General features: G+C 56.9%; 2 protein-coding genes and 1 pseudogene across 6 annotated transcripts; 2 read left to right on the top strand and 1 right to left on the bottom strand.

The window, feature by feature from the left end:
- The first annotated feature begins 494 nt into the window (after nt 1-494).
- On the top strand, nt 495-1,418 carry LOC124974908 (olfactory receptor 226-like; annotated as a pseudogene).
- A 5,397-nt stretch (nt 1,419-6,815) lies between these two features.
- On the top strand, nt 6,816-11,521 carry Sprn (shadow of prion protein). Its single transcript, XM_047537895.1, has 2 exons — nt 6,816-6,974; nt 8,123-11,521. The coding sequence occupies exon 2, from the start codon at nt 8,138-8,140 to the stop codon at nt 8,609-8,611; it is 474 nt and encodes a 157-aa protein (XP_047393851.1). The 5' UTR covers nt 6,816-6,974; nt 8,123-8,137; the 3' UTR covers nt 8,612-11,521.
- On the bottom strand, nt 11,127-22,365 carry Mtg1 (mitochondrial ribosome associated GTPase 1). 5 transcript variants are annotated; one of them, XM_047537889.1, is made up of 12 exons: nt 22,230-22,365; nt 21,816-21,880; nt 20,208-20,325; nt 19,907-19,998; nt 18,601-18,681; nt 18,167-18,223; nt 17,837-17,927; nt 16,429-16,490; nt 15,919-16,015; nt 15,464-15,545; nt 12,319-12,431; nt 11,127-11,525 (listed from the first exon to the last, which is right to left on the bottom strand). In XM_047537889.1, exons 1-12 carry the CDS (start codon nt 22,336-22,338, stop codon nt 11,392-11,394), a joined length of 1,101 nt encoding a protein of 366 aa, XP_047393845.1. In that variant the 5' UTR covers nt 22,339-22,365; the 3' UTR covers nt 11,127-11,391. The 5 variants fall into 5 exon arrangements, with proteins under 5 accessions (XP_047393845.1, XP_047393846.1, XP_047393848.1 ...); XM_047537890.1 differs by having other exon boundaries at nt 20,208-20,319; XM_047537892.1 differs by lacking the exon at nt 18,167-18,223.
- Nucleotides 22,366-23,125: the final 760 nt, after the last annotated feature.

Here is a 23,125-nt window from a genome sequence, read left to right as displayed (position 1 = left end):
CAGGCCTTCCAGGTGCATGTGCCTGCTGTGAATGTGTTCTGGCGTGTGTGTGTGCACCCCCGAGGTCTGCATGAATGTCACCTGGGCGTGTGCATCTGGTGTGGACTGCACCCCTAGGCTAGCACCTGTATGTCGAGGCAGGAAAGGATTCATGCCTGAGGGCATATGTGTGAGGGGTGCATCTGCTCATACAGGTGTGTAGAGACCCAGTGGCCACTAGCAGACATTGGCTCTGGGTAGGTGTGCGAGTTGAGCTGAGAGGTAAGGATGACAGGTAAGTATTGCCACTGGTCCCAAAGGTGTGCGGTGCTCGTGGTGTCTTCTCCTGCCAGTCCCTCAGTCCTCAGGCAGCCACATGGGGGATGGCAGAGGGAAGCCCTGCCTCTGAGATCCCAGAAGGGGATACAGTGCTCACAGTTGCTCTCACCAGTGGAGAAGTGGGCCTGGCCCTATCACATGCCACACCTTAGTGACCTCTGCTGCCAGGAAGGGCCATGAGCAGCCCCAACAACACATGGGTGACAGAATTCATCTTGCTGGGTTTCCCTGAGCTGCGCCACCTGCGAGGACTGCTGTTTGGGTCATTCCTCATCATCTGTGTGGTGACAGTCCTACAGAACCTGGACGTCGTGGGCATCATCAGAGCTGGTCACCAACTGCACACACCCATGTACTTCTTCCTGGCCAGCCTGTCAGTGCTGGAGACCTTCTACACCACAGTCACTGTCCCTAAGCTGCTGGTCAGCCTCCTGGCGGAGTAGGGATCATCTCCCTCTCTGGGTGCCTCACTCAGCTGTTTCTCTTCCTCTCACTAGGCTCCTCTGAGTGCTTCCTTCTGGCTATCATGGCCTGTGATCGGTGGATGACATCTGCCGCCCACTACACTATCCAGCCCTCATGGGCTGGAGGCCCTGCCTGTACCTGGCCCTCAGTGCCTGACTTGGTGGCTTCCTGGCCTCCTTTTTGTCCACAGCTCTTATCTCCCACCTTAGATTTTGTGGCCCCAATGTCCTCAACCACTTCTTCTGTGACATCTCGCCCCTGCTGCAGCTGTCCTGCTCAGACACCACCGCCATCGAAACACTGGACCTTGTGGCAGGCCTGGCTGTGCTCGTCACCTCCCTGCTGGTGACTGAAATCTTTCTGCCCACATCCCAGCTACGTGCTAAGGAGAGAGGCAGCCGCCGGAAGGCCTTCTCCACCTGCGCCTCACACCTGGGGGTGGTTCTCATCTTCTACACCACCACCATCTTCATGTATGCCCAGCCTCACGCCATCAGCTCCTTCAACCTCAACAAGCTGGTGTCCGTGTTCTACTCAGTTGTCACTCCCTGTTCAACCCCATAATCTACTGCCTGAGAAACCATGATATGAGGGAGGCCCTGACCAAATTCCTCCATGTCCCTGTCCCCTCCTGAGCACCAGCAGCAGGATCCATTCTGGAACTGCCAACCCTTCTGCTCTGCTTGCAGACACTGCCCCACCACCAAGGTCAGGCCAGCTCTCTCAACTGGCTGTCAGAAGTTCCTTCCTCTCCTCCGCATCCCACCCTGGGTTAGAGCTACCCAGGACACAGTGGCCTTGAGCAGACATCTGAATGAGCACAGGAGGTGACCCAGACCTAAAGACCTATACCTGGGCCCTCAATAGTGTTCCCCAGAAGATCAGCACTGAACCGGGGACAGCTCCCTAGGTCCCATGGTCTCTCCCAGCAAGATCAGCACTGAACCACGGACAGCTCCCTAGGTCCCATGGTCTCTCCCAGCAAGATCAGCACTGAACTGGGGACAGCTCCCTAGTTCCCATGGCCTCTCCCAGCAAGATCAGCACTGAACCGGGGACAGCTCCCTAGTTCCCATGGCCTCTCCCAGCAAGATCAGCACTGAACTGGGGACAGCTCCCTAGGTCCCATGGTCTCTCCCAGCAAGATTGAAACCTTGGCAGTCACTCAGACTGAAAAGCTCAGTGCAGAGTCACAGGAAGCCCCTCTCCAGTGCCATTCCCCTGACCACTGGAGTCTAGACCGCTTTGGTGGTGGCCAGTCCCTCACCCTGTCCTAAGCCCTGTATCCCCCACCCCTATGCCTGCATGGATAGGCCTCTTCCCATGAGACCCTCAGATGGCTCCAGGATCACCAGGCCAGGTAGAAGTTTCCAGCATGTCTTGGCAGCACCCCAACACACAGGTGCCACTCTTCCTCAGAAACAAGGACGTCCCCCTGCTTGAAGTCGGTAGGTTTTGTGACCCTGTGACATGCCTGTGCCCGAGTATTCTGCCCCCTTTCTTCTCAGGATCCCTTCTCATGCACTCCCTTCCCAGTGCTGTCAGGGCGAAGCCTCTTGCACTTGGTTTCCACTCCCACCCCATTTCCTTAGTAACAGCACCAGGGGGTGTGTCCTTGTTGGTGTGCACATGGGACAGATGTATCATGTGGTCTGTGTGAGCATTAAATCCATGCAAAAGTTTTGTGCTATAAACATCATCTTTCTCACCATGTGGCTTTGTACATTTTAAGATATGTCAAAGTGCATACAAATTTAGGGTCATTTTACCGTCTTGGTCGATTTAACCTTTATCATTAGGAGATACTACTCTGTCTCTAGACTGCTCCTTACCTTAACATTTAAGGCTTAAATTCTACTTTGTATACACTTATACAGTGACATCGGTTTCCTGATACATGCTTCTTACCAGTGCTGATTACTAACACATTGCCTCTCAGCTCCTGGCCATCCTCCATGCTTCTCCATGTGGCTCTGTTGAGAGCTCAGTGTCAGTCTTATTTTTATTCCTTTTGTAGGTAACTTGAGTTTCTTCTGTTTCTGGAAGCTTTAAGATTTTCTCATTTTGGCCTCCAGCCATCTCACCTGGGTCTGCTTCTATTTCTGTTGCTCTTCGTTTGGATGCTTCCAGAGCTCATGACGTGTATGCGTGCTTGTCAGGTTTGGAAACACTGCCTCTATCGCACACCCTTTCCTCTTCCTCTGGCTCCAGACTCATGTGTCGGACCTTTTTGGCATCCCTCTGCTCCTGCCCTGATTCCTATGCTCCCCTCTGCATATTTTCTTCTGATCTTCCAGGTCACAAATATTCTCTCTAGCCATGCCCAGTCTTCTGTTTTTCACTTCCAGAATTTTCATTTTGTCCTTTTTCTGTTTTCTGAGTAGAAAATATAAACTCAGTTTCTCCAGCTCACACTCAACAGTCAACACAGAAGACTTCTGCAACCAAGCAGAAGACACCACACACTGAGCAAGCCGTCTTGCAGCAGACACTGGCTGTGTGTCCTCTGTTCAGCTCAGTCCTTCACTGTTCACTTGGAGGTAGCTCAGTTCCCCCAGGACCTGCGCTGGGGCCTGACCACTCCCAAGCGAGTTTCAAGCCCTGGGTTTTTATCTGCACTTCTGACAAACTGGCACTCCACAACCCCTCTTCAGGTTGAATTAGTTTGCTAGAGGAGCTTGCAGAACTCAGGAAACATTTGCTTACATATGCACTTATAAAAAGGACTTCAGAGGATGCAGATGAAGAAATGTGTAGTTGAGGTGTGGGAGAGCAACCCAAAGGAATTGTCACCCCTGCCCTGGTTCCCTGTGCTGGTCTGCCTGTCCCTTGCCCAGGCTGCTTCCTCACCATGACTTTCTGCAATGCCTTAACATCTGACATAGTGAGTCCTCTCTGATCTTCTTTCTGAAAAGTATCTTAGCTATGTTAGGCTTTATGTTCTATGCAGACTCTGTAATCTCTTGGGTCTATATTAGTTTGCTAGTACCACAACAAAGTGCCACAAACAGCTTAAACAGTAGACACTTAGCAGGAAAGGTTCATAATTCAGCAGGAACAGTTCCTTCTGAAGCCTATCTCCATGACTTGTGGACAGTATCTCTTCTGCTCCCTGTGGCCTCACATGGTTATCCCTTTGTGCATGTCTGTGTCCTGATCTCTTCTTCTTAAGGATACCAGTCCCATGGATCAGGGCAGCACCGTATGACTGCAAGTAAATTTAATTATTTCTTTAGAGGTCCTACCTCCAAATACAACCACCAGGCTTCAGGAGTCAGCATACAAATTCTACAGGGGCACACTTCAACCTATAGCAGGTTCCTTTAAAACATGCTGAAATAATGCTCCAGTAAAAAATCATGTAGGGATTTTTCCAGGTGTTTCTTTGAATTTGTGAACTGACTTGTGGGTGGAGAATCATCACTTCCATGGTCCTGAGCTGCCCTGTCCTTGTCATGCCTCCATGCAGGCAGGTCTCCCTCTATGTCTTTGAGTGCGTCCTGTGTTCTCCAGAGAGGTCATCTGCACTGTGAAATGCTATTTACACTGCTGGCTGCTTTCTCGTTCTGAGGAGAAGCTAGAACATGTACCTGAGCCTAAGATGCATTTGCTGACACAGAATATCTGTTGGTAACCACTTCGACAAGCAGTCAGGAGGCCAGGGTGGTGCAGACAGGGCAATGGAGCAACTGCACCGAGCGGGGCACAGACCTCCCCCTGCCACCCTCACGGCTGCCGACACACCCTGTGGCCATCGGGTGACGGCAGCACCCCAGGCACCAAGTCCAGGCAGGAGAGAAGGACACGGAAAGGGTGTTCCATCTCTACCAAGCCCCTCTTCCCAGGCAGAACAGACCCCTGGAATGCCCAGAGCACACTGTGGGGTCTGTGGGCCCTCCAGTGCCATGTGGCCCCAGGCGGGAAGCCAGCACCTGTGGGCAGCAGCAAGCGTCCTGCCACTGCTGACTCCACCCACTCCACACACTGCTCTCCTTGTCGGTGGCCCTGCCAGTCCCGTGTCACACAGAAGTGGTGAAAGCAGGACCATCCTCATTTGTGTTCTCAAAGGAGTGCATGTAAGTCCCGCCACCGAGCACGACATTTGCTGTGGGTCCTGAAACACAGCATGGTAAAGAAAATTCACTTCCTTGACTAGTTTTCTCGGCCTTCTCCCCGACTACCCCCAATGAGTGTTGTCTGAAATCAAGTGCTTTGTCTTCCTCTTTTGAGAAAATTAAGAGCATCGCTCCCTCTGCCCACTAATGAGTGAAGTCCACTGGCATGTCTCAAGGTGAAACCTGCATCCCACTCAATGCTGGCATGCTTTCTGACGCACCATCGTGCACTTTGCTAGTATTCCACTTTCCTGTTCACACTCAAACATAAAGTAGCCCAAGTGCTTTCCTTGCCTCCCTACATATCTTGAGACCATCCTACAATCTCCAGATAAGAGTTGGGAGGGCCCCTGCAGCCCATTTCCTGCTGAGACAGTGACCCTCCTGCCTCCGTGGTGACCGTTGCCAACACGGCCGGGGGTTGGAGCCCAGAGCTGAACCTGCGTCAATGCACTCTCCTCTCATGTTTGTCTTTCACCAAAGAGATTTCCTTACCTTTACAACTTAACCCCTCTTTTCTTTTTTTGCAACAAAGTGAGATTCAGAAGTCCCTTTATGGTCTCTTTTATTCTTTTCTCACAGCACCCTCTTACTTTATAAATATCATATCTGCCCCTGTCCTTGGGATTACATTTTTTTTTCTTTTTTTTTTTTTGCCGTGCTGGGGGTCGAACCCAGGGCCTTGTGCTTGCAAGGCAAGCACTCTACTGACTGAGCTATCTCCCCAGCCCAAGGGATTACATATTCTTTAGTGTCTGTTTGTGAAGTCTCCCTCTGCTTCCTCACACTTCCTGTTCCACTGTTCTAACCTTGGTCTAGCTTCTGTGTGCTGCTGAGCTCCTAAAGTCTGACAGATCTACTTGTCATTTGTGCTTTTACCATGAAGCTGCAGGAACTCTCTGTACCTGAGTGAGGCCCTTAGAGTGAAGGGCAGGGAGCCAGGCACCAGGCTGGTCTCCTCCTCACTGCAGGGGACAAAAGCCAAATCTAACTGGCTTCAGTGGAAAGACAATCTCCCCTCACTAACCCAGAACTGCTGGGGCAGACCAAACTGGGACACCTTGACGGGCCCCCTTCCTCTGCCCCATCTGCATAGGCTCCATCTCAGCTTACCCGGGTCTCCACACTCAGGAGGAGAGCGGCTCCTAGAACGCAGGCTGCAGACCCCGTGGCCAGGAAACCGCATGACTATTTGGAGCAGAGATCATACACCCCTCCCAGGGCCAGGGAGGGCACAGCAACCAGACTCCACGGTTGCTCCCCAGGAGAGCACTTCCGGAAGTGGTCTCGCAGAGAGGCCCAGCAAGCCTGCTGGTGCCTCAGGACACTCCTGATGGAGTGCAGGATACCTGGCAGAGTTCTCAGCCGGCACTGCAAGAACAGCAGGATGACCATGAGTCCCAAATCACGGTCAGGGGCACATCCCAGTGCCCATGAGGAAGTCTCACAGACCCGGGAAGGGGGCCTGTTGTTGGTGGAACTCAAGACCACAGGACCCTGGACAGGCATCCTCCTCTCCTCCTGGTACACTGTGTGGCCCCTATGGCTGGGATATCCACCCAGGTGGGGATGATAATGTGGAAGAGGGGAAGGAGGAAGAGCGGGTGTGCTGGGGTTGGATCCAGACCTGGGAGAGGCCGTGCGGAATGAGAATGGAGAGGCGGGCAGGTGGGGAGAGGCGCGGGGCTGGGGAGGGCTGGTGTGTGCCGCTGGGTAAGGCACCATCAGGGACGCTGTGGGAGCCTGGGGGATGGGGACAGGAAGGGCTTTTGTGGGGACGCGAGAGGCGGGCTGGGGCCGGTGAGGGAGGTGGGAGGGTTAGGAAGGAGGAGGGGGCGCGGCGACGACGGGGCCGCGCAACGAGGGGCTGCGCCCTCCTCCAAGCCGGCCTCATCTCCTCCCTTCCCTTGGCGTCTCCCGGGGCTGAGCCGCCGCCGCGCCCTCAATCCTAGGCGAGGCCTCGGAGCGTCCAGCCGCGCCTGGCCTCGGGCGGAGGGTCCTCGCCCCCGCCGCCTTCCCGCTCCCCGGCCCCTGGAGCAGCACCTGAGCCGCAGCCCAAACCCAGGCCCGCAGCGGGTAAGACCGGCGATGGGGTCCGGGAGCGGACCGGGGAGGCTGGAGTCCGACCGCGCGGCCCCAGGCAGGATGGAGATGCCGCCCAGACCCTCGGCGCCGGGCCCGCTGGACCCTCCGGGTCTGGTTCCCTTCCCCGCTGCTGGGCCGGGCGACCTGGGAAGGGTGGAGCGCGGGGCGGGGACGGGAAATTCCTGGGGTTCCGGCCTGCCCGGCGGAGCCCCGCGGAGCCCGTGCCGTGTTCCAGCGCCGCCGCACCTAGTTCGCCGGGGTCACTGGTCCTAAGGCTCGGGCGAGGGCTCCAGGGACAGGGATGCCAGGTCAGGCCACATGGCCAGCCACCCGTTCCTTCTCCAGACGCTATTCCGGGTATTGGGCGTCCTTTACTCTCGACCCTCCCCCACCCCCAACATGGCCCATCCTTCCACAGACCCGTGTGCAGAGCCCAGGATATGGAGCCCCTTCCACTAGGCCTGAGCGCCACCCCCACCCCAGGCACAGAAGAGCCCTCCCGAGTTGATTCCTCCCAGCTCACCCCAAGCTCTTCCCAGTTACTGAACAGGACCCCAAGCCCCTACCCCAGACCGGAACACGCACACCCAGCCCACTCCAGCCCTGAGTGGGCGCCCTGTTCCCACAAGTGTTGAGCTCCCAGATCCTCACAAAAGGAGCTCAATCTGCCCTCAGGTTCTGAGCCCCTGTCCCCAGACCCTGAACCCTACACCTCCACATCCTGGTCCCTTGTCCCCTCAGGCCCTGAGTCCCTGGTCAGCAAGCCCTGAACCCCGACCCCATCCTGGTCCCCAGGTCCTGAACCCCTGCCCCCTCAAACCCTGAGTCCTCTGTCCCCAGGGCCTGAACCTCCTAACCCCATATCCTGGTCCCCAGGTTCTGACCTCTGTACCCTCAGACCCTGAGCCCCCTGTCTCCAAGCTCTGATGTCCCTGTCCCCAGGTCCTGACACTCCTGTACCCAGACCCTGAGCCCCCTGGCCCCAGGCCATTAGGCAGTCCCCAGGCCCTGAGCCCCCTGGCCCTAGACCCTGATTCCAGGTCCTGTCCCCGGCCCTCAGTCCCCTGTCACCTGACCTCTGCCCCATGTCCAAGGGCCCTTCTAGCAGAAGCTGAAGTCCTTCTGCCTCCTCTCTGCAGGTTTTACCCACAAAGATGAACTGGACAGCTGCCACTTGCTGGGCTCTGCTACTGGCCACAGCCTTCCTCTGCGACAGCAGCACAGCCAAAGGTGGCCGTGGAGGAGCTCGGGGCAGCGCCCGTGGAGGGCTGCGTGGCAGTGCTCGCGGGGCCTCCAGGGTGCGTGTGAGGCCTGCACCCCGCTACGGCGGTTCGGGCTCAACTCTGCGCGTGGCAGCGGCAGGGGCTGCAGCGGGGGCTGCGGCGGGGGCTGCAGCAGGGGCAGCAGCCGGCCTGGCTGCAGGCTCTGGCTGGAGGAGGGCCACCGGGCCAGGGGACCGTGGCCAGGACGACGAGGACTGGGCACCTGGTGGCAATGGGACAGGTGGGGGTGTGTACAGCTACTGGACCTGGACTTCAGGTGCAGAGTCCACCCCCCGCCTGCACCTCTGCCTGCTGCTAGGTGGTACCCTCGGAGCCCTGGGCACCCTGGGGCTGCTACAGCCCTAGGCCCAGCTGGCTTGGGATCCACATCCTGGCCCCCAGTCTGACCTTCTCCACAGGCCCCTCAGGCTGCCCCAGGGGCCACCAGCTTTGAGCACCTCTTCCCTCCACTGCCCACAGTCCTCATGCCCTGGAGGACTCCACCCTCCGCCTAAGCCTGTCCCAACCTCCCATCTCCCACCCTACCCTGAAGCCAGCAGCACCCAGCTCCAGGATGTCAGGGTCCCCCAAGGGAGGCAGTTGGCCGTGGCTCCTGCTCAGGCCTGCAGGCTGGGAGGTGCCAAGACCAGGCATTCAGGCCACTCCTGTCTCCTGGCCTGCTCTGGACAGAAGAGTATAGACATGTGTTGACCAACCACACAAAGGCCACCTTCAGATCAAGGACTTCTCACAGAGAAGCTGCAACGGACTTCCCACGGGAGCAGAATGTCAGCAGGAGAGGAACGTTCAACCAGGCTGCAATGAGAAATGTCAGGTGCTAACCACCTGCCTAGAGCAGGTCCTGAGGACTTCACAGCCCCACAATGTTCCAAGCAGGAAAGCCATCCATGCCAGAAATGCCCACTGTGGTCCTCAGCTCCCAGGAGAACACGCCTTGGGAGGCCAAGGCAGCATCCCTCTCTTCCTAGTAGACTCCCCACAAGACACTCTGCCAGGGAATGGTCTCTACCTTGGAGCCAGTGGGCCCTAAGGACTCATTCTGGGGGAAAATCCACATTCAAGAGCATTCCATTTTCTTGGAACTTTAGGTCCACATCCAGGGACCACTCAGGGGCCGCAGCTGCCAATCCCACTGGGTCCCTACATTTCTGGTGAGCAGCAGCAGCTCCCAGCAGGTGGCCCCTCTCTTGGAAGCAGATGGACCAAGTTGAGGCAGAGGGGCCTTGGTGAGGTTGTGGCACAAGTGGCGGAGGACAGACAGGAGAAGATGGTGGTTCGTCAGACCTGGGGCCACCCACAGGTCCTTGGAGAAAGGCTGACCAAAGCAGTGGAGCCTGCCTCCAGCAGGTACAAAGACAAGAACAAGTCCGGGCTCAGGACAGAAGGCTGAGTGCCCCACCACCACCAAGGCCATCTGACCATGGACATCCTGAGGGAAGGGATACCCAAAACAGCCTCAAGATGCTGGGCAGTCCTTACAAAGATTTGCCTCCAGCTCCCAAACACGTCACGCATAGACTGGCCCCATGTGTCTCCGGGGCCCACCAGCACAGCACCCGTGAGCCCAGCTCAAGGGTTCCCAGCTCTGCCAGGTTATCTCTAACCACCTGAGGCCAGCTCCTAGGTGCTCTTGTGAGACTCTCGCCATAGCCAGTCTGCTTCTAGGACTTGCCCTCACCCTGGGACCAAGCAGCCTTTGGGCTTAGCCAGAACGCTGCTGAGACCAGCATCTCTCCAGTCAGCACATGGCTCCGGTTTGCGGGTGATTTCAAGGCTACTGGCAAGATCTGGGCCAAAGAGTGGACACAGCGCCCTCATCCTCTCATCCACACTGCCAGTGCTCAGGGCACAGCCAGCCCCAGTGCGCCTCCATCCCTTCCAGACCGAGCTGGACGCCACCTAAGACCAGCAAGCCAAGGCCAAGCCCACCCGTCCCTCAAAAGCAGTCGAGATTCCTCTACCATCCAGTCAGTACAGGGCGACCACCAGAGCCCTCTCAGCTTCTGAGATGCCTACCAGGATGGGCTGCACTGGACCAAACCCTCGGACACTACAGCGCATGGATGTCAGAATGTTCCAGAGGCACCAGCCTCACTCAGTGTGTTTAGCATCTGACACAGCCAGGAACCTCTGAGTACCTCCTCGGCAGGAGGCGGGCAATGCTAAGGGTTGCCTTCAGAATGGCCCAATCACTTGGCAGCTGCTATGGGAGGCACCACTGAAGACCAGCCCCTGGGAGCAGCCGCCCACAGTGTGGAGAGGGTCAGATGAGCACCAGAGACTGGCAGAAGCTCAGGCCAGGGCACTGTCGACAGATAAGATCAGAGCGATTCACCAGGTCCAGGTCCAGGTCCAGGAGCACCTCCTGTCCGTGCCAGCCCAACCACCCTGCCTTCAAGAATGCAGGTTACTGACAGCAACATTCCCTATACAACACTGGATGGGTCCTCAGCACCTCCTCTGGGTCCCCCTGAAGCAGAGGACCACTGTCCCATTGGCTAGGAAGTGGTCTGGGTCCCCTTGAAGCACAAGGCCATTGTTCCCTTGGCTAGGAGGTGGCTATCCATGCCCCTGGCCTGCTGTACAGCTGAGCTATGGGCAGTGGCCTCCCAAAGAACAGAGCACTGAGGGGGAGTCAGTCCTTGGGTTCCACAACTCTGAACCCTTTGTCCATGTTTATGTATGCACTTAAGAGCGAAGTTGAGTGAAATAAAACCCTGCGCTAGGAACAAGACTCTTGGTCACTGCAGGGCCACAGGACACTGACAGCCCCATCCCTGACCTGCCTGTCCAGCTTTCACTGGTGAGAGGGACTTCAACATGTGGGCCCAAGGTAGCATGGGTGTGCAATGAAAGACCAGAAGAGACGGACCTTTTCATCCAGAACTTTAAACATTACGATTGCAGTTTAGCTCCTCAAGACAGCATTAACTTCTCCCTAGAGACACTGAGCAGGAACTGCTCACCAGGCCAGGCACACAGGCCTGTTCCACAGGGCTGGCCAGGCCACAGTGAGCGGGAGAGCAGGGCCTAAGTCACAGTGACCAGCATGGTTGATTCTGGAGAAAAGTGGGTAGTCCTGACCCTCAAACATCCTGTCCACATGAGATCCAGGAAGCCTGCCGTCAGCAGGAGGGCAGCCCTGTAGAACGTAGAACGTCACGGTCCAGCATCACTGGGCCAAAACACCCACTGCGGAAGGCCCGGAGGAAGTCGCAGGCTGCCGCAGAGTAGTTGGGCTGGACGACGTTCACATCGCCTGGGGATAGTGGGTCTGGTGAGAAAGAGGCCTCCAAGAAAGAGGCCCAGCCCCAGGACACCCACAGTGGGCATCAGTGAGTGCAGCTGAGGCAGGGCCTGTGCAGAGAAGAGCATCACGTCCACTCGGCACCACCCCGGGAGCAGGGCCAGGGCCAGTCCCACCCTCTGGAGCCTGTACTGTAAGCTCCTTCCTCACTAGAAACTTCCTAGCTCTCCTGCCCAATCCCCAACCCCAGGACAGCACCCCCCAAAAGTTCCACTCCCACATCTCCCTCCTGTCTTCTAGGGACAGCCAGGGAGCACCCCAGGTGATGCGGGACCCCAGTGACCCTCCTCCAGTCTTCCTCTAGGGACAGCCAGGGAGCACCCCAGGTGATGTGGGACCCCAGTGACCCTCCTCCAGTCTTCCTCTAGGGACAGCCAGGGAGCACCCCAGGTGATGTGGGACCCCGGTGACCCTCCTCCGGTCTTCCTCTAGGGACAGCCAGGGAGCACCCCAGGTGATGCGGGACCCCGGTGACCCTCCTCCTGTCTTCTAGGGACAGCCAGGGAGCACCCCAGGTGATGCGGGACCCCGGTGACCCTCCTCCTGTCTTCTAGGGACAGCCAGGGAGCACCCCAGGTGATGCGGGACCCCGGTGACCCTCCTCCAGTCTTCCTCTAGGGACAGCCAGGGAGCACCCCGGGTGATGTGGGACCCCAGTGACCCTCCTCCAGTCTTCCTCTAGGGACAGCCAGGGAGCACCCCGGGTGATGCAGGAGGACCAGTGACACAGCACAGCCTCGCTCACCGGTGCCTGTGAGCACCTTCACCTTCCGTGTCTTCCCCAGCCGCACGGCCACTCTCTTCAGCACGTGCTCGATGTCATCACAGGCGCTGTCCAGGCCGTAGTGCTGCACATACCTGCACACAGGCCGCAGCCACATCAGACCTCTGGGAGCCCTGCTGACCACACCGCAGAGCAGCCAGTGGCCAGGCTCCTGCATAATGAGCGCCCCAGGAGGAGGCTCAAGAATTCCTCCAGGAAAGAAAGATCCATCGCCCAACAAGGTGAGCTCCAAAGGCTGTGCCCAGTAACACTGACCAGTCTATAAAGCAGGACAGACCCCAAAAGAAAGAAAAATTCACGTGGACCCAAAGTGGCAGTGTCAGAATCCACAGGCACAGGTTAGGGTTCTCAAACCACATGCCCCTGGTTACAGAACTGAGGAACAGATGATTAGAGAAGGCAGGACCTGAACTTCCAGAGCCCTGGGAAGCAATGGGATGGCACAAACAGCAGATCAGACACCACAGATGATGGTGACCAAAGCCCAGCAAGGATCCAGACCAGGACCCAGCATCTCAGAACAAGCAGCACACAGGCCAAGTGCCCAGCAGCTGGCACCCAACCCCTGGTGAGCTGGGAGAAGACAAGAAACACTGAAGAAATAAGACTAGAAATTAGCCAAGTGAGACAAACATTGGAAAGTCACAGACCCAGGAAACCAGCACACCAAAAGCACACACCAGACAGGTAGCACACCAGGGTCCACATAAGTCCCCGAAGCATGACCAGAAGTCACTTGGGGCAGTCGGAGGACCATGAAGGCAAAGGCACAGGAGGGCAGGCAACGGACCCCTCACCAGAGGAAAGCAGCAAGAGGCTGGGCTACCCTTCCTGGAACCCAAACCTGCCCCCAGGGAAAGCACCTTCTGTGAAGGTGAAAGGAGACAGACTAGGGGAGCTGAAAGGACCCATCACCAGCAGACACACCCCAAGAGAAGGGCCAGGCAGACCAGCATCACCCCAGAGGGAGGGGGCCAGGCAGACCTGCAGCACCCCAGAGGGAGGGGCCAGGCAGACCTGCAGCACCCCAGAGGGCGGAGCCAGGCAGATCAGCAGCACCCCAGAGGGCGGGGCCAGGCAGACCTGCAGCACCCCAGAGGGCGGGGCCAGGCAGACCTGCAGCACCCCCAGAGGGCGGGGCCAGGCAGACCTGCAGCACCCCAGAGGGCGGGGCCAGGCAGACCTGTAGCACCCCAGAGGGCGGGGCCAGGCAGACCTGCAGCACCCCAGAGGGCGGAGCCAGGCAGATCAGCAGCACCCCAGAGGGAGGGGCCAGGCAGACCTGCAGCACCCCAGAGGGCGGGGCCAGGCAGACCTGCAGCACCCCAGAGGGCGGGGCCAGGCAGACCTGCAGCACCCCAGAGGGAGGGGCCAGGCAGACCTGTAGCACCCCCAGAGGGCGGGGCCAGGCAGACCTGCAGCACCCCAGAGGGCGGGGCCAGGCAGACCTGCAGCACCCCAGAGGGCGGGGCCAGGCAGACCTGCAGCACCCCAGAGGGCGGGGCCAGGCAGACCTGCCCCACAGATGGAGGGCCCAGGCAGACCAGCAGCACCCCAGATGGAGGGCCCAGGCAGACCTGCAGCACCCCAGAGGGAGGGGCCAGGCAGACCTGCAGCACCCCAGAGGGCGGGGCCAGGCAGACCTGCAGCACCCCAGAGGGTGAGGCCAGGCAGACCAGCAGCACCCCAGAGGAGGGCCCAGGCAGACCTGCAGCACCCCAGAGGGAGGGGCCAGGCAGACCTGCAGTACCCCAGAGGGCGGGGCCAGGCAGACCTGCCCCACAGATGGAGGGCCCAGGCAGACCTGCAGCACAGTAAAGATTGAGGGGATCCTTCACACACAGTGAAACCCCAGGTTAACTCAGAGACAAACGGCACCTTGAGCAGCAAAGTGCAGGGTAAGCGTATAAGGTGCATCTCCTTTGAAATGACTGTCTACGCAGTCAAAAAAGAAGGAAAAGTGTGTGCAGGGCTTATCCAACATGCAAAGGCAGAATGTGCAATGACAGTGGACATGGGTCAGGTGAGAAGGGGGCCTGAGTGCTTCAGGCGACTACCTGAGACTCCTGTGAACCTGAAGCATGTGGCCACAGGCACCGGACCAACACAGGAAGTGGAATTGGATGTCAAGAGACAGAAAAGGGAAGAAGACACAGAACACATGGGACTACTCAAAAACCAACAGCAGGACACACTCAAACCATCGAGGACGAAACCCAACATGAACAAACAGTCTAAATAGCTCAGGAAAGACAGAGATGCCATATTGGGTAAAAACAAAGCCAGCTACACACAGCCTGTAAAAAAATGCACTTTGCTATCAAGACAAATGCATAGAGTCAGATGGTGGGAAAGGACATACCACGATGACACCAATCAAAAGAACCTGGGGTTCTGGGGTGTAGACGAGGGTGACCCCAGAGCAGAGAGCTCTCTGAAGATGAGGAAGCACTTGCACCTACAACAGAGCCTCAAAATACACAAGGCCAGTGCTGGAGAAGTCCCAGGGAAGCAGACGGGCCAGTGAGGGGTGGAGAACTCAATGCCCTTCTCAACAATCAGCAGTACAGACAGGAAGAAAATCAGCAAAGTATAAACGAGGAAACAAAGACTGAAATCAGTGAAGTGAAAAACAGAAAGACACAGAGAACATCAGTGAAACCAAAAGCTGACTCTGGAGATTAAACAAAACTAAATCTCTGGCCAAGATCTGCAAACAACATGGTGTCCACCCACAGGCGACTGGATAAACATACTGCATTGTACGAAGGTCACACAAGATGAATGTCAAATAAGCCAGTTGAAAGAAAGGTGTCTCTCATTTATGCAAAATTACAGAAAACCCATACTCACCTAGTGACAGACAACAGAGGGCTGCCTCGGCACAGAGGGCAGAGGGGGACTACAAAGCAGAGGCAGTGGGCAATGGAGTGCTGTTTTCTGGACTGTGTGATGGTCTCAGATGCATGCATGCAGACTTACCCAATTTCTAACAATGTGCAGATTACCACCTACCTACCATACCCTGTGCTGTGTTTAGAGCCACACCTGGCCAGGACAAGCAAGCAGGGGCTGCCCACCCTGCCCTGTCCTCACTGCCACTCACCCCAGCAGCTGGTGCCGGTTGAGAGTGTAGAGGAGGTAGTCGGCCATGGTCTCTTCCCCAACCAGGTGGTCCAGCACCGTTCCTAGAAGACAGGCAGTAGAGGTGGGCACGTCCAACAGTCAGCATCTGTGCCCCCAACAAGCCTGTGCCCTTCCCAGTCTCCACTGCTAAAGAGACTCCACACAACACACACAACTGCCATCCTGACCTTCCTCCCACCTGGCTAAGCCTCTGCTGTAAGGTCTGACCTCTGTCCACATCTGTCAGATGGGAAAGTGAAGGCTGCTCTCACAGGGCAGGGCCAGATGGTGACCAGCATGCTTTTCCCTGAGCTAAGCTTTGAGAAGCATCTAGTAGCAGCTGGGGCAAAGGTGGAACAACTCCACCTGCCGAAGGCCTATGCCAAAGTTGGCATGGCCATTCGAGGTGGGAGGGAGGGCACCAGGCCAGCTCACCACACAGGGCCAGCTTCAGGCCTGTCTCCACGCTTTCGATCCGAGGAGCCAGCACCCCAGGGGTGTCCATCAGGAATATCAGTGGCCGCTCACACACCTGTGCAGGCGTAAGTAACAGTCAGGCCCCAACAGCAGCCTTTGGTGGGCTGGCCACTCCTCCGCAGGCCTCAGAGGCTACACGGGAGGCCCCTGGAGCAGGCCCATCCCTGCAGGGCCAGCATTCTTGCCAAGCACAGGGATGGTCAGAGGATTTAATTCACCCTCAATTTGGAGAATAAATAAGAGTGCCAGCTCCCATGGAGAACAAAAGGGGATGAGTGGAGAGTGGGCTCAGTTCCTTGCTGACCATGGGGTGCCCTGGCAGCTGGGCAACAGGACAGGGCAGTGCCTGGCACAGGTGAGTACCCAGTAGGAATGCAGGGGAGCGTGGGAAGGGCGGTCAGAGGCAGGGCCACTAGGGCTGCTCAGCAACACCAGGCAAGCACCTGTACCTGGCTGCAGAGCACCCACCTGGACTCTGGACATCACAGCTCTGGTGATCCCAGGCTCACCACCCACCCTGGCAGCTTTTCCTGTAAGACAGAAGGGGGACTGTCACATGTTCATGACATACAACGACAGAACACGTGGTCAGACACTGGTCAAACACATGTGTAACCAGCACAACTAACAAGCAGGATGGACACCCCCAAGGCCAAACGAGCCTCCCAGGGCTACCGTCACCCTCGTTCAGTCCCAAACACCTTGGGGCAGGGGCACTTTTTAAAGGCAGCACAGGGGCCACAAAGCTTGATGAGTGCCCAGGACTCACTCCCCAGTGCTGGGAAGGCCCCCAGCCAGAGACAGCAAGACCTGCGCTGTCCCTCGCACAGCCCCACCCTCCTGGACCCACCCACCTCCCAACAGCCCACCACAGTCCTGACCAGCCTGCCTGGACTCTGAACACCTAGGCCACAGCTGAGGGTACACCCCAGGAGACTGCCCTGCCCGCTGCCAAACCAACTCAGGAGTACGGGGAGCAAGAATCCATCACGAGTGAGCAGACGAACAGCTGTGGCGGAGATACAGCAGAGGACGCGAGTCCCAGGAGATCCTGACAGGCTCTCCAACACAGTGCACATGGACATGGGAGCGCAGCAGCCAGTCAGAGGACTCCACTGACTGGGAGCTGTCCTGCTGCAAGTCTGGGAACAGTGAGGATGCCTGCAGAGCACTATGAACACAATGAATGCCACTGGGCAAAAAGGACATGGAGGAACACACAGATGACTGGTCAGGTGCAGTGGCACATGCCTGGCCTCCTGGCAACTTGAGAGGCTGAGGCAGGAGGATTGTGAGTTTGAGGCCAGCCTCTGCAACCTAGCAAGGCCCTAAGCAACTGAGGTAAAGTGCCCCAGGGCCAAAAAACCAGGCACCTGTAAGAACTCTCCAATTAATGCCAAATACTCTCTGACATAATGGTTCAGCATGGCTTAAAGTTCTGACTTTATATTGTGGACAGTTTGTTAATATACACCGTAATGCTAACATGAAAAACAAAGCCAATGCAGTCAGATCTGGCATTAAACTTTAAAAGCCTAAGAGCAAGCCAAGGGCGCTGTGAACAAGCGCAGCGTGCACGCTGCCGTCAAACACCAGCACGAGCAGGGCCCGTGCGGCGGGCTCAGGACTCAACCTCAGTCCAGGAAACCCGGGGCGAGAACGCACCCCAGCACCCTCCACCCCGCAGCACGTGGCATTCTCTGCACCAAAGGCACTGGGTTTAGAAAAGCCTTGCCACATCAAAGTCACTAGAAGACAAACCAGCGCAACCAACAGCGTCCACCACACAGCCCTCTCCCTCAGACCATTCGCGGTCCCGGCTGAAGAGCCTGCGGATGCAGAAGGGCCAACTCAGCAGCAGAGGGCGCAGGCTCACCTGTCCTGAGATGCTGTCTTCTCAAGGAGTTGATGAGGGAGGACTTGCCCACGTTGGGGATGCCGACCACCAGGACGCAGCAGTCCAGGTTCTACGGGGTAGGGAAGAGCCTCAGCCCCATCCCACCCCAGCCATGGACCCGCAGCCTAGGGTGGAGGTCGGGCGGAGGCCTGTCACCTGATGGGCCACCCAGCCCTGCTCGCTGAAGACACCCAGGAGAAGGACCAGGCCTCCTGGCTAGGGCACTCCCCATGTTCTGCCAGGCAGGAAGGGCTGGTGATGCCAATATGCCCACAAGCCCCCCACCAGCTCTGGGCCCCACCAACCAACCTCTGCTCGGTGGTAGCGGTAGCTACTCCCAACCAGTTCTGTGACCTTTGGGATGATCTGCAATAAAAAGCTATGCTTTGCGGCCTAACATCCCTTAAAGCACCCACCTGCAGAACCTCCCAACACCAGCATCAGGGACCATCTCCCTTCCACTCCTCAGGAGACGAGAACCTCACACGCAGACTCCGGCAGCTGACGGGGAGGCTCGGTCTCCCTTAATTTCTGGAGGCAGTACTCTCAAGTACCCAGATCACAGACCCAGAGGCAGATGGTCCCCATCCCCACACCAGGAAGGAGCAGGGTCAGGGTTAGGGTTAGGGTAACTGAGTGCCCACCCCCTTGGGAAGCGGAAGCCAACCCCAGGATCTTCTCCAAAACTGCATCTTATAAAATAATGTTGTGAAGCAGCAACGTGTGAGCAGAAAAAGGCCTACCTGCTTGACATTCTCATCCTTTATGCAGTTGGTAAAAATGACATGTTTTAGGCCTTCTCCTGCTAAGTGCTGCTCAATTTTCTGAAAGAGACATTGCCATTTTACATACTAGTGCAAATGTGAAGGCACAAATGCCATCTTACACACTAGTGCAAACTGACGGCACGACACAAGCAAACGCCAGGAGCTGAGCTCCAGGAGCACCATCTGCTCAGAGAACCTCAGCTCTGCAGGCCACAGGGTATACCAGTCGCCTAGGAAAATGAAAGCATGATGCTGCCGCAGCAAGGGGAACACTTCCATGCCCTTAACAACTTCTAGAAATTGCCTTGAATCGAAGACCCTGACACCTCTCGGCAAAGGTCTTGACAACAGAGCAACACAAGCAGACATGGCACCTCCATAGCATTTCCAGTCTCCACATTTCCTCGCCACCCAGAAAGTATCCTACCACTGCACCCAGTTCGGTTTGGCTCTGCAGAAACCTGACCACCTGACGTCTCCCCCAGCCCCTCCAGCTTCCAGATCACAGTGTATGCAGAAGGCAGCCAACAGCAGAAAACCTGGGGTCAAGCTGGTGAGTGTGGACACCTGGGGGTGCTGTAGCCATCACAGACTTCCAGACAAGACCAGCACTGTCCAGGGCTGCAGGCATTGGCCTTGTGTAGCTTCTCAAACTTAATTAGAGCTAGGTAAGACGTGAAAGTCGGTTCCAGCTGCAGTGATCACAGGTGGCCAGAGGCCACCATGTGGGGCAAAGTAGACAGAACATCCATCATCTCAGAAGGGTCCAAGGGACAGCACAGCTGTAGTGGCCTCCAGGGCTCCAGTGGCACACTGCCACCTCATGGGGAAAGGGTGTCCATTCTGAGCATTTGCAAGTTACCATCCAAGGTAAGCAAGCAAGCACACCATGCTGGGCACCGCTGGTCTCTGTGATGGCTGCACTGTCCCCAGACATCCATGCTTACCAGCCAGACCCCAGGTTTTCTGCTTCTGGATGCCTTCTGTACACCGTGATCTAGAAAGACGAGGGTGAGGAGGGCACCCCAAAGTAGCTAACATATTTCTCCAGAGCCAAGCAGAATGGGGAGAAGGCCCAGAGGAAAAGGAACCGTGGAGACTGGAAATATTAGTGGAGATATTGTCTCTGCTTTCCTTGTTCTGTTGTCAAGTCCTCCTGAAAGGCAGAGCTGTTTCTGGGCAGAACCTGCCCAGGGAGGTAAAACTGAGCCTGGCTGATTCCGAGCGTGGCCAGCAATGTCTGTGTCATGGTGCTGCAGGCATCTCCTGGGAAGACCCTCACCTGCTGCTCTGTGAGGTCTGCCAAGTCCATCTTGTTGAGAACAAGCAAGTGAGGCTTTAGCCCAAGGGTCTCCCGAAACAGAGGGTTGCGGCCTGAAAGTGGGATGTGGAAACATTAAGGTAAAATGTCCTCAAAGCATTACCAGCCCATCGACCTATTCTACCTTGTCTACCTCCCGTCAGCAGGAGTTGAAGGCAGAGGACAAAAGCCTATCTCAGAGCAGGAGCCAGCCCAGTCCACCCGCCCACCTAGCAGCTGCCAAACCAGCCCTGATCCTGCCATTCCAGTTGCAGACGTGCACCTCCTGCAGCAGCCAGGACGGTGGTCAGAAAGACAGCAGCATCGCTCAGTCTCCCAGTGGGAATGATGGTGGCAAGAGGAAAGCCAGGGTTCAGAGGAGGTCTCATGAGCACGTTGCTGTTCAGCTGTCAAGGCACCTGGGCTGAGAACGAATGATCCGATCGCTCAAGGAGAATCTCCCACAGGGTCCTAACTAGAATACGCCAAAGCACCACCCACCTGTGGCCACCAAGGACTTGGGGGTCGCTGCCACTGGGGGCCCAGCTGCTGCCCTGCAGGTGGGTAGGCCTTCCCCCCGAGGCCCACAAGGAAGATGCCACCTCCTCAGCACTGGCCTCAGCCAGGGACCCCTGGCACTGAACATAAGGTTAACCCTGTCAGGCAGGGACTTCTTTCCTTCAGGGCCTAGACCCCTGGCCCTCCTAGTACTTCATCTCTCTCAGCTTTGAGAGTCCGGAGGCCTCTGGCATGCCCTGGCCAGGCTTCCAGTCAAATCACTACCTGCCCTCAGTGCTGACCAATTCTGTGCTTATTCAGAAATCCACCGGCCTCCAGACCGCTCTCACAGGATGTTAGAGAGGCCACTATCCGAAACAGGCTCCTTGCCATATCCTAAATAAAGTAGAATGCTGTACAGACAAAGGTGGAAAGAAGTTTTCTCATCACACAGACTAAATAATGACTACAGGCTTTATTTGTTTTTTAAATAATCAGACATAGGGCCGGGAATGTAGCTCAGTGGTAGAGCGCTTGCCTAGCATGTGTGAAGCCCTGGGTTCAATCTCCAATATTGCAAAAAGAAAAAGGAAAAAAAGTCATTAAGTTTAAACAATAAATAATCAGATATACAACTGCCGGTAAACTCCTTTGACCAGCCTCTCAGTGAATTGATATATACTTATAGCTCAATGCAAAAATTCCTGCTATCTCGTTACTAAAGTTCCAACCAGCCTTTGAGCCCTGAAAATGGTCATCCTCCACTTCCACTTCCAGACACTGCAGACAGTGGACGTTAGTCACACATCTGCACCTAGCTGTGCCTGGGTCACAATGTCCACAGCCTCGGGTCTTTGGGGCTGGCATCCCCAGCTCTTCTGGGGTTGCCCAGACAGGTTGGTGACAGCTGGCAAACACCACCCCAGGAGAACCTCAACACTGTTCCAAAGTGACAAACCCAGTTCTGAGCAGCACAAACAAGAAGCAGGATCACCATGTCTGGTCAATGATTCTCTCAGGTAAAGAGGAAAGCCCTAGTGGCAGGGACGTTTAATCTCAGATTTCATACCCTACCTAGAGATTTCAACTCAGGGCTACCCTGGGTGAGCCATGCAGAGGCCTGGACCCCAACACTCTGACCTGAAAGGGGGCCTAGCAACCAGTGTGTTTAAAAGCCTCCGGGTAATTCTAACATGTAAGAGTGGAGAAACACCACTTTAAAAGCCAGTAAGGACAAGTCAGGCTACTGGCTGCTGTGGCAGCTGACCCGGCTAGGGCTAGGGCCAGGGCCAGGGCCAGGGCCAGGCAGAGGTAGACAGAGCCCAGTACTGTCCGCTGCCTCATGCACCACCTGGCTCAGGAACAAGGCCCCTCCTGCATGATGAAAGGATATCCTGGCGTCATGGACCTCAATGACACAGTCCACCAGCTTCAGACTGCTCTGCATCTTCTTCAGCCCTGGAAAACAGAAGGGCACTAAGGGAAGGGCCCGTGACCTTTCAGAGGGGCATAGTTTTAGCTGGCCTGTCAGGAAGGGCGCCACCCTTGGGGGAGTCGGGTCCCTACATGGTCCTGGGTGCAGGGCACTGAGGACACCAGGACCAGCGGCGGGCGGGGCTGCGGCTCTCCCTCGGCCGGCCACACAGGGCCACACCTGGTGCACAACCGGAGACGCCGAGGCGGGGCAGACGCCGCGGCAGAGCGACAGCGCTGCGAGACCGCAGCGGAGGCCCTGCGCCTGGAACGGCCCCGCCGCCCTCCCGCGGCAGAGCGGCGCCCGGACCGCGCGCCTCCTGCCCGACCTCACCCTTGGCCATGTGGCCGGGGAACCAGCGCGCCACGTCACGGCCCTGCAGGGGGAAGCCCTCGCGCCAGGCGGCCCGGGCGGCGCGCAGCGCGCGCGGGGACAGCCGCATGGCGCCGCGTCCCGGAAGCGCCCCAGCGCCCCGCCTCCGTGGGCCCGTGACCCCGCCCCGCCGCTTCCGGCTCTCCGGTCCCGCCGCACGGCTGCGCGTGCGCACGGCAGTCCGGGCCGCCCCGGGGCGGGGCGGGGCAGTTCTGGAGTCCCGGGCCCCGTGGGGTGTTTCTTAAGCAGTTCAGGGATGTACTAGTATTCGTTAGATTTAAAAAGCCCCAGGGCTTGCGGCGCAGCCCAGCGGTGGAGCCCTTGCCTGGCATGCTCAAGGCCGAGTTCGGTCACCAGCACCGCAGAAAATAAGATTGAACACTGAAAAATCCCAGTTGCCCCTTATGCACACCTAACAGTTTCCTGTCAATGCGGGGTCCCTTCTTACAGAATTGTTTAAAACCGGTGTCCTATTCAACTTCCCTTACACATTTAACAGCTCCACTTCTTTTTCAGGTACGCCAGGTTTAGCATAAAAACACTTCCAAACGCTGGCTGCAACCTTGCTAAATGAAACCCATTAATACCATGAGGCTGCCGTGCTCCTCATGGCTGCAGGACAACATGAACCTGACCAGGCTGCCCCTGAAGCAGGCCAAACCACTCACCGCAAGTGGGCTGCCAGAGCCCCCTCCAATGGAGTCTTTGAAATGATCTTAAACACTATACATGCTCAGATTACCATGGTTATGATGCTTGACCTCTAACACTGAGCTCACAACCCCCCTGGATTGGAGATGAGTTCCCACAGTAGACAGCAGAACCCTCTCCATGAGGCTGTGGGGTTGGTGACCTGT

Source organism: Sciurus carolinensis, unplaced genomic scaffold, assembly GCF_902686445.1.
Source record: "Sciurus carolinensis unplaced genomic scaffold, mSciCar1.2, whole genome shotgun sequence".
Classification (NCBI taxonomy): Eukaryota; Metazoa; Chordata; class Mammalia; order Rodentia; family Sciuridae; genus Sciurus; species Sciurus carolinensis.
The sequence above is the reverse complement of the archived record's forward strand: the minus strand, read 5'-3'. Positions and strand labels throughout refer to the sequence as shown.